Raw genomic sequence first — 14,498 nt, 5'->3', positions numbered from 1 at the left:
GCTGAGCAAGTCAATCTGTGGACTCGGTGTGGGTGTGTGTGTGTGCGTGTGTGTGTGTGTGTGTGTTGGTGTGTTTCCATGCGCAATATGCTAATGAATCGCCTTCAAAAAACCCAGTGTGTATTGTGCGTTTGAGTTCGAGGCTAACATTGATGTCGTCATCGGTGGTCCCTCACAAGTGAGAAAGTGAAGTCGAACAGGGAAGAGCGTTGTTCGCGCTTCTTCAAAATATGAAAATAAAATTATTATTATTTTTTTTTAAATGGCCAAGTGTGTAAAATGACGTTTCAAAATCGTTTTTACAACTCGACGATGTCATTTATTTTATTTTTTTAATTTATTTTTGGGCGGTGGGAGTTTTGAATGTCATCATCAGTGTTGTGATTTGTAAAATAAATAAATTAATTAATAATAATAATCAGATTTTTACAATTAAATCGGTCGGGCGATTTTTCAAGACGGCCCTGTAAAATTATTTAGTTTTGACGTTCTAAAATAAATACAGGGTTGTTGTTTTTTTATGTTGAGAAAATCAGTTAAATAATATTCTTTGTTGCAAAAAAAAAAAAAAAAAAGTTTGAGGCCAAATTGTCGAAAATGTCTTTATTTTTGATGCTATAAAAATATGTTAAGGGTCATTAAAGATGACTTTTTTATTTAATCATTCCGACATCGCATCTGATCATCTTGTAACAAGAGCATAAAGAATATCTGACTACTTTTTTTGGCGGCATCCCAATTAACACCCGTGACTTTCTTGTCCCTCCACTTGCATGCCAGCGCCTCGCTTTCAAGCTTTAATCGAAAGTGCCGCGTCTGCATTTAAGCAGGCGCCAAGGTGAAGCTGTCAGAGGCTCGCAAAGACAATTAAAAGCGTTTTAACCCCGGACTTTGTTGATTCTTGTCCGACTCCGAGTACTTATTAGACCTCGCCATTCGTCTCGAGGAGTAAATGCGGCGTGAGATTGCTTGTCCCGCCGTGGATTGTCTCTTCGTTTTCCTTCACGCACACGCGACTAAAACAGGAAAAGGGGCGAATAATGCGCGGGAGTTTTTTTTTTTTTTTCCTCATATCGGCATCGCCACTGTGAGCCGGTGACGTTCGTTCTCGCGCCTTATCGGTCAAAATCTCATCCCGTGCGGACTCATAAATTCGACACAGAGAAACTAAATCCAGCTTAGGTGGAGCGCATCCGGAACCCTGACCCGCCGGACCCACCGCAACGCTGCTGCTGCCTTATCCAGCATTCGTTCCAAGAGGAATAGAACATCGATGGAAATGTTTGCATTGGATCAGCCACGCTTGCACGTTGCTTGGCGCAGTTTGGGTGTAATTACTGTGCACTGACAAAGGAAATTACAATCAGTTCTAGTTGACGCTATCTGTTGCTAGGCAGATTTGGGCTCAATCATATCCGCCCTGTGGGTCAATGAAAGAAAATGTCCAGATTTGCTGACTTGGTATTTTAAATGACAAACGGGATGATGGAGCACGAGCAGGAAGTTCGAATGTCATTCTGAGGAAATGATCACGACTACAGCTCATTTCAAAACGTAGTAAAACAGAAATTGCTCTGTATTAACTGTAAAAGAAACTGACGGGGCTCTGCACCACCTGCCCCTTATGTACTGGCTGGGCGTCATTTCACTGCTTTTAGTGACTCAAGTCGGCGGCTGAGTAGCAAAGCAAACATCCTAATATGCTCTCATGCGCACTTACACGCACTCGGTCGCGCCATCATGGGGGCGCCGTGGGGGCCCCCCCTCGACGTCGTCATAGCAAATTAGCACCGTGGGAGACAAATCACAGGGTTAGCAAATGGAGTAAAAAGGGAGCGTGATAAGACATAATGGTTATGGACCTGCAGCGAGATATAAATGTCTCCCACAGCTATATAGAGACTTTGCGAGTGTGTGTGTGTGGGGGGGGGGGGGGGGGTGCGTGGGTGTGTGTGTGTGTGTGTCAGCATCTGCCGCTTTCCAGTTTGCACAATATTTATGTATACACGTGTCACTTTTATGAGCAAACCGACTTTTTTTGTGGCTGCTATATCAGGCAACCGAGTCGTTTGTCACGGCGTGATGGTCCCGACGTTAATGTGGCCATTTTCTTCACGGGGCCTGACAACAACAAAGATGGAGGCGGCACGACTCACTTTGCCCAAACTACATTTTTTTTTGTTAATCCCTTAAGGGGCCACTGTACTTTTTGCTTAGTCGATATAAATCAGGTGGTGTGCAGGACGTTATTTTATAAAGTTTAAATGTTATCAAGTATATTAAAATTCCATCAAATACAAACAATGATTTTATTTTAAAAAAAGAAACTCAATAAAAGATAGGCAAAATATATCGTGCTTGTTGCCATATTTGTTCCTAATAAATTGACTGTTGCGTCCACGTTTTCCAACCAATTCTCAGTGGACTTTCCTCTTCTTGCCTCTGTTTAAAAAAAAAAAAAAAGAAAAATCCGGACCAATCGTTTCCTCCCCAAAATGCGTTGCTTTTAAACTCTTGTCAGGAGGAAAACATCATCTTGTCAAATCCTCTTAATCCCGGGTTACCTCCTCTTCCTCTCAACCTCTGGATGATTGGCGGACGCCCCCTCGCCAGCCCTGAACCCGAACCACCACCACCGCTCCCCCCCCGTGTTCTGACAGGCGCACGTTGAGTTGTGTTAGTCCGCCAACGCGTCGGAGACTTCGGGGATCGGCCAGACGAGCAGATGTGGACGATCGCTGACGCGGGCGACCAAGCGGAAATCGCCCACAGCCGCCTCGTGTGCTCACGTGCACGGCGAGTGATCAGCGCTCGTTTCTGTCGATGAAAAACAAATCTGGTTCCACCATCATGGTCGTTTTTTTTGTTTTGTTTTGTTTTGTTCTAGTGTCGAGCTTCATCTTAAACAGAATAAAAATAAAAAAAACACCTTCACCCGTCTCATCCATCAGAGAGCCTCTTAAAGCCTCACCCCGGAAAAACGTCCACTCAGCCACAGGCTGTCGGCTTACCTCAGTGTCGGCCTTTTTGTTCGCCGTCTTTCTCCTCGGCTTTTTTTTTTTTTGTTCTAGCGGCTTTGACGGGAAAATTTTGGACGGGTGAAAAAAAAAAGATTGCGCTTCATTTTGTTGTTGTTTAAACTGAAGGAAGCGGCGGGGCAAAAGACTTGACCGACCGAGCGACACTATCGATCGGGGATAAAGATAAAGTTGCCCTTGATTTTTTTTTTCCAGTCTATGACGATTAGCCTTCCATCCCTCACTCCCCCCCCCCCCCCCCCCCGCAATCTTGGCTGTCTCGCCAATCACGGCCCCTTTGCCCCTTTCACACGGGACCCCTCCGGCACGGCACTCATCTCGGCTTCCTCGTCATTCTCGCACCCCCTCCTGGATGCCTGCTGCTCGCTGGTGTCTGGCGGCTGCTTTGTCGCTTTTTTGGCAGCCTGCCAGCCTGTTTTGTGTCTTCTGGATCACTGCCGTCTTTGTACCGCCCTCCGTGTACGTACAATTCGTTGCATATCGCGCACCACCGCGACTCCTTTGTCTTGTTTCGTTTCTGCTGAGCTCAGCGAAATGCTCATTACTTGAGAAAATGGGGAAAATCTTGAGGTTGTTTTTTTTTTTTTTTCCACCGGTGTCGCTCTTTTTCTGTTTCTTGTGTTATGACTAAAAAAATGTCCGTCTGCCCTCACTCATCACCTTGCTCCTCTTGGTTCTCGCAGGTGTGGCGGAGGTCATCGTCCTGGTGGGGGGGCGCCAGGCCATCGGGATGAACCAGCGCTCCCTGACGGCGGTCACATGCTTCAACCCGCAAAACAGCAAGTGGTACCCGCTGGCCAGCTTGCCCTTCTATGACCGCGAGTTCTTCAGCGTCATCTCGGCCGGCGACAACATCTACCTATCAGGTGAGCTAAAGCTAACGCTAAAGCTAAATTCCACCTCACAAAAAAATGTAATCGTCTTTATCCTGCTTTTGAGCTTAGCTAGTTTTTTTTTACAACATGATATACTCTCCTGATTTAGCGAGATACGCCCCAAAATAGTCACAATGCAGTGGTCAAGGTCAAAACGACTTTTGTGAACTATTTAAAGAGTGCGAAAAGGCCGACGTCGCCTCGCTCATCCTCCGTGTCGCGTCCAAGCTCTTTTTCCCTTCTTCCGTCGTGACGGCATTTTTATTTTTTTTTTCTGCCGCCACGCTCCATTTGCGCTCGCTTTTCAGCGTGGCGGCCGCACGCTCACCTTGACGCCGCGACAGGATCGGTCTTCCAAGGCGGCTCTCTCGCACACACTCTCTTTTCATATAAATGGAAATGTGTGTTTGGCGGCCGGAACAAGCTGCGCCTCCGTGTCCGCCGGGAGTCCGACAAGCCGGTGGGGAAATCAGAGTTTTTATACCAGGTTAGCCAATCAGCTCCTGCTGCTTGCACTTCCTAGCTGGGCTTCTCATCATCATCGGAATGAACATTATGATATGACTTAAAAGTACCCCAATGGCAAAAAAAAGTTTTCACTTTGTGTTGTGAGCCAACATTTTGAGTCAAGATGATAATTAGTAAATCGTTCAACTCAGCTACTGTAGGCCACAACTCGTGGAAAGACGCTCACACGCAGATGAAGCAGCCAACCAGCTCCTGAGGTCGCTCACTAGGCCACGCCCCTTTAAAGGCACACAGAAACTACAGTACATTCCCTTAAGTCAGGCGTGGGCAAACTACGGCCCGGGGGCCACATGCGGCCCGTTAGACGTTTTAATTCTGCCCGCCGAACTTGAAAAAAAAATTAATTAATAAACCTTGTTCATGTTTTATTTTCTAAACTCTATGGTTTGTTCTAATCTGGGCACAAAAATAGCGACGGCGAGTTTCTTAGTAAAGAACGGAGAATAATTAATCAAACAAAAATGGGAAAAAAGGTGAATTCACAAATTTGTGGTGGCGTCACTGTGGAGTGCTCTTTTTTTAATTTATTTTCCAACATGTACCAAACAAAAGAAAAGTTAAAAAAAATATAATTTTTTTCCAGGTGGCACCGAGTCAGGAGTGATGCTATCTGACGTGTGGTGCTACATGTCCCTGCTGGACAACTGGAACCTGGTGTCCCGCATGACGGTGGCCCGCTGCAGACACAACAGCCTGGTCTACGACGGCAAGCTCTACGCCATCGGAGGCCTCGGCGTCTCTGGGAATCTGGACCACGTGGAGAGGTGAGTCGAGGGGAATTGATTAGCTGAGCTAGCTCAACATGGTAATGCTGGAGTGTTTTGGTAACCTCACCTCATCGGGGAAAATAAATACATTTAATTTTAAATGAAAGTGAACAAAAGCATTAGAACTAAATATCTGTCTTTGAAAAACCACAGTATTTAAAAAATAAAACATTAACAAGGTTTGTCCATTTAATTTTTTTCAAGGTCGTCGGGCCGGATTAAAACGTTTAACGGGCCGCATGTGGCCCCCGGGCCGTCGTTTGCCCACGTCTGGGCTAGGGAGTGGTGCACTTTTTTGGTTTGTTTTTTGATGGCATCGCAGTACGTCATGCACTGTCGTGATTTTTATGAGAAAAAAAAAAAGTCAGACGTCTGTTAAGGTTTCATTCTCCTGAGATCAGTCAGTGCTCGAGCATCTTTGTCACAAATGTTCAAGCCACAGCGGCATTCTGTCGTGACAATCCCCGCCTCTGTCACTTGTCTCCGGAGCTGACGAACGCACACCTGATCCCATTAACGAAGCTCGCCTGCCCAATAACCCTCAGCCGAGTGCACAACTCCAAGTTTCAGTGGCGTATCATCACCGGCACAACCCGACGGCCTCACCTCGGACGGCAAAGTAGCGGTTTGGACGCTAATGCATGCTGGTCAGTTTGGGCCAAACCATTTGTGACACGGGGTTAGAATCGTACGTAGCATTAAAATGAGCGCAGGTCATTCTTGTTGTTTTTCCTGGAAAATGAATAAATAAATAAAGATTTCGTCTTCTGTTGTGCCCCCCCTCTACTACTCCCCCCTCCCGATTTGTGGTTGAATGAGCCGGCTAATGTGCGCCGCGTGCAACTCGCAACGTGTCACTGCGACATGGAGGAAAAGTGGAAATCTTTTGCCGTCATTGTTGTTGTTGTGCAGTTTGTGAGGCGAGACTAATGTAAGCTGCTTCGTGTATAATTTACTATCAAATTTTTATGGAAATTTGATTTGTACCCGCACGCTTGTTTTGTTTGGCAGCACCACTTATGAATGACACGCAAGCCGTAGTCGTTTCGAAGCCCAACGAGGTCTGCTAGCTGGTCATCAATGTGTCTTGCTTGATAGCCAAAGACGACTTAGCTGCTGCTGGAAGGTTTTTTACTTGTTTATATTTGTATTTTCTGACTTTAATATAAGTAATGTGGTCACCGTTAGTGATGGCGAAATAAAGCGTCAAATGTGCTTCATGAATCAGTTGTAGTATTTTTAGACTCCTCTGTTAAACATTGGCCTGAAAGCACACCGACTTGCCATTTTTTAAACCAACAGTGCCATCTAGAGGACTCAAAAATACAACAAGTGGGTCATGAAGCAAATTTGAAACTTCATTTTCCCATCGCTAGCGACCGCTGTCAGTGGCGGGACGGCAAACTAGTGCCTTCTATAGCCCAACCATTAGATCCAAAGTAAAATTTCTACATAAGTCATTATTTTAAAGGTTGCAATTTCTCAACCAATCGTCTTTAAATTATTTCTCCAGCCCAAAATATAGAAATGCACTTTTAAAGATTTGGAATTATTATCTGATTCACAACTAGTCTTCCTCAAATGTTCTCCAAATCTCCAAAAATGTCTCAAATTTGTCTACTTTTCCTCTCCAACTTTCTTCAAATTCTCCTGGATTTTTTTTTTTTTTTTCTATGAAAGCCAGAACCCCTTTTTAACTTTGATGGAGTCTCTTAATAACGGCTAAACACGTAAGCACGGTTGGGCAGTTTCAGAAGGGCGGAGCAGCAGCAGGAAAGATTTGCAACTAGACGGGCGGCGACAGCGAGCAGCTGGTCGACGACGTGGACTGCGGGAACAGGTGTCGTAATTTACGCCCCGAACCGACTGCTCGGCGACGTTCCTGACAGATTATCAGCAAGCTATTTATTTCATAGCGCTCGTAAATACAAGGCAAATACCTTTCAAGCCCGCCCGGAGGTCTTCTGGGAAGCGTCAGTTTGGAACCTTAACAGTGAAGATTCGATGTTCACGCCAATGTTGTTGTTGTGGAACAAAAGTAACAAAAAAACTCATTGAAAAGAGCATTCATACCTGAAAGTAACACCAACTATAATTATAGCATCACTCTGCGAGTTAAATTCATGCACGAGTTTTTGGGGTTTATTTTAAATGCATTTATTTCAGAATTACTGCAGAAGGAAGAAGTTTCGGTATTGTTTATTTGATTAGGCGATACCTTTTTTTTTTTCCATCTTGCATGCCACAAATATATCTCCATGTATGTCGAAATAAAATTTTAAAGCTAAACTTTCCAAAAAATAAAGACTAATAAAAACTAACAATCCTGCTCTAAAAACTAAAAAAAAAAAGTCAAAATGAAATAAAAAATTAACTGGAATAAAATGAAATTAATAAAATCAAAGCTCTTGTTCACGGCAGTTTTTCCACGCGAGTCAATGGAAAACAAAACGATTTTCATTAGAAAATCAACTACGGCCCGGGGGCCATATACGGCCCGTTAAACGTTATAATCCGGCCCGCCGAACTTGAAAAAAATTAAATGAATAAAGCTTGTTAATTTTTTTTATTTTCAAAATACTCTGGTTTTCAAAGACAGATATTTTGTTATAATGCTTTTGTTCACTTTCATTTAAAATTAAATGTATTTTTTTTTCTCCGATGAGGTGAGGTTACCAAAACACTCCATCCATCTTTTGCTCCATCTCCCCCTTTGTCAAATTTTAGAACCCATTTGTGGCCCGCCAATCAAAAAGTTTGCACACCCCTGCTCTAAAACAAACGACTATAATGATGAAATGCTTTGAAAAGTGATTGTTGGCCACATGTAGTCGGGCGAGGCTCTGCCACCAGAACATTCGACTGCGGCGACCCTCAGCGACAGAAGAGAGGAACTCCTAGCAGGTGTCTCGTTCGCAACCGGAACGCTAATAACATTCCGGAATCATTACTCAGCGGATAGCAATGGCTGCCGATGTTTGATATGCGGATGGCAGCTCGGGGACGGCGCGGCAGCTGCAAATTGATTTGCCGCGTTGTTCGTCGCCTGATGGATGCGCAGGGACGCGACCAATCGTTTTGTGTGCACTCCTTGTTGCCGGAGTGTATGTATGTTCATGCAGAGGCGCGCACATTTATTAGACGAGCTGTCATTGAAAAAAACGAGGCGGGATCATCTTGCATGGCAAAGTGCTTTGAACCACACGCTATTGAGTTCGAGCGATATCGCATTTCAAATATCGTTTAGGTTAAAGAGCGACTACATGCTGGTGTATGAACCGCGACAGGAGCATAAATAATGATTTGCATAATGATGTTTTTAATCAAGGGCAGTTGCTGCAAGTGATGTAACAGTTTGCTGATTTAAAAAAAAAAAGTCTTCGACAGCTCGTTTCTTTTTTTTCTCTCCTGTCTTATTTGGAGAAGCAGAAAAACAATGTTGAAGATTTTTGCGAAATATCAAGAGGTGGTGGGATTTCAAACAGTATAATGATTTGGGTTTAACAATAACAGTTGTCAAATTTGGAACAGCAATACTAACTAACCGTTTAGGTTTACTCAAAAACCAAATTGTTGATAGTCTCTTATGTTACGACAGTAAATATTCTCTAGTACGGACTCATATTTGCATTGTCCATTTTTCCCAACACATGGCAGAATTTCCTTATATGGAAAACCACTGTTTGAACGTGCAAGTATATTAACAAAATAATATTTGTGATTTTTTTTAGCTTTTTCTTCCACTCACTCACTCACTCTCTAACTTTACCTCCCCTCCCTCACCACACAAGACGGCATTGCTCAACTGACGTCGTGCAACGAATTTATGAAGCCAGCCGCGGGACGCTTCGAAGTCCTCCGTGCCCATAGATGGCGCTATTGAGCTCGCCTTCTGTCTCAAATTAGCAGTCCGGTGAGCAGGAGGTTTTTAGCACGACAAAAGTTAAAGCGTTCCAGGACACGTTAATTTACGCCACTGTACTTCGTCCGTCAAGCCGCGAGCAAGTTCCTCTGAGCAGGTAAACTGAGCTACAATCGAGTCCTTGTTTTTTTTTTTTTAATTTGTATCTTTGCTTAATCGGATGCATTTCACTCTATCTTCCGCATATACCGTATGACAGTGCTACGGACAATTTCAGACGTTTACCCTTTATTGTTGCCAAACAAGCGTACTAATTTTTTTGTATTATGGAGTTGTGGCACGCGTGACATCTCACTTCCTCCTTTTCGGTCTTCTGTGCCGCCTCCGCCAGCATCCCTCGTGACGAAAGCTTTCACGCTCCCACGGTCGCAAATCCGTCTTCAATCAGAATCATCTCAAAGCGGCCCGGATGCGGCGCAAATCAACACTCAATGACGATAGAGCCCAACTGTTCCCATCGCTAATGACTGACGCTTTTTTTTTTTTTTTTTTTTAAGGCGAAGTGAGTCGCGGATTTGTGGTGGTGGCTTTTAACTCGCAATCAGGTGCCCTGGGCCCGCTCTCTCGCCCGGCATGTTGATCCTTTGACGAAGCAATATGATTGCAGAATAGTGAATAATTCATGCTTGTCTAATGATGTGTCAATCACACAGTGGCGCTTTTGTTTTATTTATTGCGTTCCACGCGCAAACCTGCGCGTCCTTCAAGCGTCATTGCCGCTTAATATTTAATGAAGAACTGTTAGCAACACGACGCCAGATTTAGCATTCGCGCGGCGGGAGATGTTGAGCTAACAAAAAGATGGGATCTTCTGTGTTTTGTGTATTTTTTTTTTTTTTAAACAAACCTGACTCAGCTGATTACGCTCGTGAGGTTTCACTTCGCGTTCCGTTCTATTCGGAGTGTCGTGGCTCATTAGTTCGTCGGGGTAAATATTACCGATGGCTGCACTGGCTGTGTGAAAGTTCCACAAAGTCAGACCAATGAGACATCCTCAAAGTTCTTTTCGTGAGTGGTGGCTTGTTGGTTATTGTGCTGCACGGAAATGGAATAAGCTGCCAAAGTCAGACCCGAGTGTGAATGCCTTTAAATCCACGTTAAAAACTGATTTCCCCTCCCATACCTGTAAATAAGCTTAAAGCATTTAAAAAAATATTTTTCAAGCAGAAAGCATCCAGCATTGAACGCGGGATGAGAGTGTAGCGATGCCGAAACTCCCAGGAAGCCAAAAGCGTCTCAAGGGACCGAACGAGGTTCATAGGAAATAAAAGGGGATCCTGGGAAAACTCCTTCAAGAGTTATCTCTTGTTTCTTCTCACTGCTAATCAACTGCTGCCTCGCTACCTGCAAGTGTTTCCGCATTCGACTTCAGGTAAGCGCCTCCAGCTGTTATGGTTATTGGTGGGTGGTGCCAGGGGGTGCACCACAGGGGGGCGACCCCGCAGCAGTCAGGAACAAGAGGCTCCCAAAGCCCCCCTGCCGAGGCAGCTTCCCCCATGCTGAGCTAATCCCTTGCTCCTCTGGATTAGGCAAACTGGCAGCGGTGGCACATGCTGGGTTGTCAAGGTTGAAGCCCCCCCGACCCGGCAACCAGCCTCCTGGTGTGACGCCCGTGGTCCTCGCCACCACATGTGGTCTCTCGCGGGTGGGGGATGAACACATTTCCCCCCAAAATGAAGAGTCAACTCATGTTGTCATTTTAGATTATTTTCTTTTGAATTCCTTTAACACGTTCCAACAGTACGAAACTATTCGAGTCAGGAAAGTTGATAAAAAAAAAAAAAAAATCAAAAGCACCTTCAACCCACAAATGAATCAAACACAGACAAGGGAGCCTCATTGGTGGCAGACTTTATTTAACTCGCTGGGTAATATAACGGTGAGGAATGTGTGCAGACGCGATGTTCATTGTGATGGATCACACCATTTTGGGAGTCGGTCGACTTCTAGAAAAATGGAAGGCGAACGGCTACAGACGAGCAGGAGCGATGACTATTACAAGTGTCGCCGTTAAAAAAAATGATGTAACATCACTCTCGTCTTATTGGTTGCATGGACGTAAACAGAAAAAAATGGAAATGAGACTAAATTTATCAGGACAAATTTTTCCCATTTTGCAGTCTGCCAGGCTTCACTACTATTTTGGCAAAGGCGTATACAGTACGTAAAAAAAAAAGTGAATACACATTTTATTAGCATAGCAAGTATTTTATTATTTTGAAAAATAATTTTTAAAAAAATGGACACTTTTCTATTAAGTCATCAGTGTATTGTTTTACATTGACAGCATTACAGTGTCAATTTGTTTCTTGAAATAACAGCCATTAATGAGCAAAACCGTTGGCAAAAAATATGAGTACACCTCAAGGAGAGGATTTCCAAATTGAATAAAAACTCCCCAACCTTTTTTCCAGCCGTTCGTCAGCCTTCCGTGTTTCTGCCTTCGCCTGCCCATGACAGCATCTACCTGCTCTCGCTTCTCTACCGCTAATTAGCAGCCGTTATGGCATGTGACATCCACTATCTCACCGCCTCCTCATCATAAGGAGGTGACAAGTGACCTTTTAGGATGTGCCCCCTCCTCCCCCCCCCCCCGGACGGTGAGTGGCCACCCAACACGGCCGACGCCGTAACGAGCGGTCGCTGTCGTCTGTCCGCTTGCTTCCAGGGTTGACGGAGGTGGTAATTTGATGCCAATCACCTCATGTAGCGTTCCTCAAGCGGCGTGGCCTCGATGTTTTGTTTTTCAGGGCTAGTGATATCTTAACTGAAGTCTTAACATTAAATCAATGAAAGGACTGCAAAATGACGGCAATGAGTTAATTCTGAGAGATTATTCGTCAATCTGGAGTGCCTGTTGTGTCGTGTGTGCGTCCCACGGGGATTACGTGAAGGTGACACGTCATCGTGTAGCATGCCAAAATATGCTCTAATCCATCTGCGCATTTTCGTGTGTGCGCATCTTGGCTGACCTTGACTTCATCTGTCAGAGTGGCTCCATCATTTGGTCACGTGACTGCTAAAAAGATGACCCCCTGCTGCCGCCTTTAGGGGGAGGGATCAAGAAGTTACGATAAACCTTGCCGTGATTAGTAAAAATGTAATCGACGGCGTTCCAAAAGGTGGTTGTTTAGATTTATTAAACGTAGTTTTGCCTTGAGCACAAAAACAGCAGAGGTGATGACGGATAGATTTTCCAAATGATGCAATAATTAGAGCGAGTTCTGCCATGGGTGCATAGGCGAGTTTACTGGATACTGCGAAAGTTCCCTTAGATTTTTTTTTTTTTGTCAGGAGTGTCACGCCACTTTTTCTTGTCTTTGTTTCTGTGTCCGCTTAATTGTTTTTTAAGCTTTTTTCCAGTAAAACGTCATCCTGACGAGCTCGTCTGCGGCGTAAACAAAGACAAGTGGCTACCCAATGGGTGCTATTACTGCTATTTTACCCACAATGCTCTGCCCCCACTGTCAAACTCTGGGCCGCTAATGAATTTCACGTGCTCATTCGTCGGGGCTATTTTCACAAAGTGCCGCCTGTCAGCGACAACAAACGCTCAGTAAACACAATCACACCACAACATCGGCAGCTAGTTTGCACGTCGCTCTTGTGGATTCTCCTCAGAAAATCCCAGCATGTTGATGTGCTCTTTCTGGAACACCTGAAAATGCCACAAGGGGGCGCCAAAGCCGTGTCTAATAGAAAAGTAGTTTGACTAGAGAAGTAAGCAATAATTTGATTCAGTTGCCAAAAAAAAAAAGAAAGCTACGGCGTTGTTAGCATAAAATGCTACTCTAAGCTAAGCTACAAGGCTAGCTAGCTACAGCCTTCTGGTTATGACATTTGTATCGAATTTTTGCTTTGAATCATTGCAAATGACAGTTGAAATTGAATTTGTAGGTTTAAAATTTCAGTATTTTAATATCCGCAAAATGGGGGGGAAAAAAAGAAAGAAAAAAAAACACAAAAAGCCGGCGTTTGGGGTACTGTTGACTGTCGAAGAAACAATGAACACATTTGGATCGATTTATTTATTTTTTTGCTCCAAGATGGTGGCCGGCGCGAGAGCTTAATGGCGTGTGTCGGTCGACATATGTTTGCTTTCTGTAATTGCTTTAATTGCCGTCATTGTGCGCGACGCTCGCTCTTTTTCATCCTCGCGGGTGGTGCGCGCCTTCGCCTAATTACGCCTGTCAGCCCCGCAGCCAAAAGTCGGGAAGCTTACTCTACTGTGTGTGTGTGTGTGATACATTAATGCTAAGTTTAAGTAGGTCATATTCCATTTAGAGGCAACGAGGGTCGACCTTAAAGGGAACAAGTTATGCATTTGTTCTCAGCTGACTTGTTAATAAAATGTCTCAAGTAGGTTTTTGTCCAAAAAAAAAAAAAAAAATACCCCCAAGGATCACAAATTTCCTTAGATAATCACCTGTTTGAAGACAGATTGTCTGTCCTATTTGCCGTTTTGTGCTCAGGGCAAATCACTAATATAGAAGTAGTGCTTTGGTGCCATCTTGGTGCAAAGGAGTCGAGGCAAAATGAGGGGAAAGGTGTTGTTTTGAGGTACGAGCTTGGTCACAGAAAAAAAAATTTATTATCTGACTTAATCTGTCAATGGATCAAGGCCGTGTCATCTAACGGCGAGCCCCAACCGGTTTTGTCGTCTGCAGGTACGATACCATCACCAACCAGTGGGAGACGGTGTCTCCGTTGCCCAAGCCGGTGCACTCGGCCGCGGCTACGGTGTGCGGCGGCAAAGTGTACGTTTTCGGCGGCGTCAATGAGGCGGGCCGCTCGGCCGGCGTGTTGCAGTCCTACGTGCCGCAGAGTGACGCCTGGAGCTTCATCGAGTCGCCCATGATCGGTGAGTCGTGATTGGTCCAAGGCATTTCATTTTTCAAGTCACCAATTTTAAAATGATGCTTAAAATTTGATAACTATTAGAATTACAAAGATTAAAAAAATACAAAAATATTGTTTGGTTTCCGTTATTGAAATTAAGTCGTTAATTCATTAAAAATTAAATTCATTTTGAGCTGCCTCCTGTTTGGCTCAGTGAGCTAAACTTTTCTACTTGACCTAACTAATGTAATTGTTTTTGATATTTTTGCAATGTGTGCGATGACTGATTTTTATTCTGGAAAAAAATGACAAAGCCACTGTGAGATTTTATAATTACTATTTAATGCGTTCTCATAACAGTTTTAAGTCATGAGCAGGGTTGCCTAGCAACAGTGTTGTCCTCATCCAGAAGCAGACAAGTGAACACCTTGGAGCCCTTTTAAAGCAAACAGGAACGCTTCTTTCCCACTGTTTGTTTGTTTTTTTTTTAACCACGATAACGCGTGAGTCCATATGAAAAAAATTTGCA

At 44.2% G+C, this 14,498-nt stretch overlaps 1 protein-coding gene across 4 annotated transcripts in view; it reads left to right on the top strand.

Annotated features, from left to right (window-relative positions):
• klhl29 (kelch-like family member 29) overlaps positions 1-14,498 on the top strand; it is a 130,228-nt gene that overhangs the window by 110,302 nt on the left and 5,428 nt on the right. For all 4 annotated transcript variants that reach the window (XM_088286339.1, XM_088286340.1, XM_088286338.1 and 1 more), the window contains 3 exons: positions 3,722-3,904; positions 5,025-5,205; positions 13,798-13,991. In XM_088286339.1, coding sequence (XP_088142465.1) covers positions 3,722-3,904; positions 5,025-5,205; positions 13,798-13,991 — 558 coding nt within the window. The remainder of the gene's footprint in view (positions 1-3,721; positions 3,905-5,024; positions 5,206-13,797; positions 13,992-14,498) is intronic.

This window comes from Idiotropiscis lumnitzeri, chromosome 21 (genome assembly GCF_059441095.1).
Source record: "Idiotropiscis lumnitzeri isolate Australia: NSW breed Sydney's pygmy pipehorse chromosome 21, RoL_Ilum_1.0, whole genome shotgun sequence".
In the NCBI taxonomy this organism is placed as follows: domain Eukaryota; kingdom Metazoa; phylum Chordata; class Actinopteri; order Syngnathiformes; family Syngnathidae; genus Idiotropiscis; species Idiotropiscis lumnitzeri.
The sequence above is the reverse complement of the archived record's forward strand: the minus strand, read 5'-3'. Positions and strand labels throughout refer to the sequence as shown.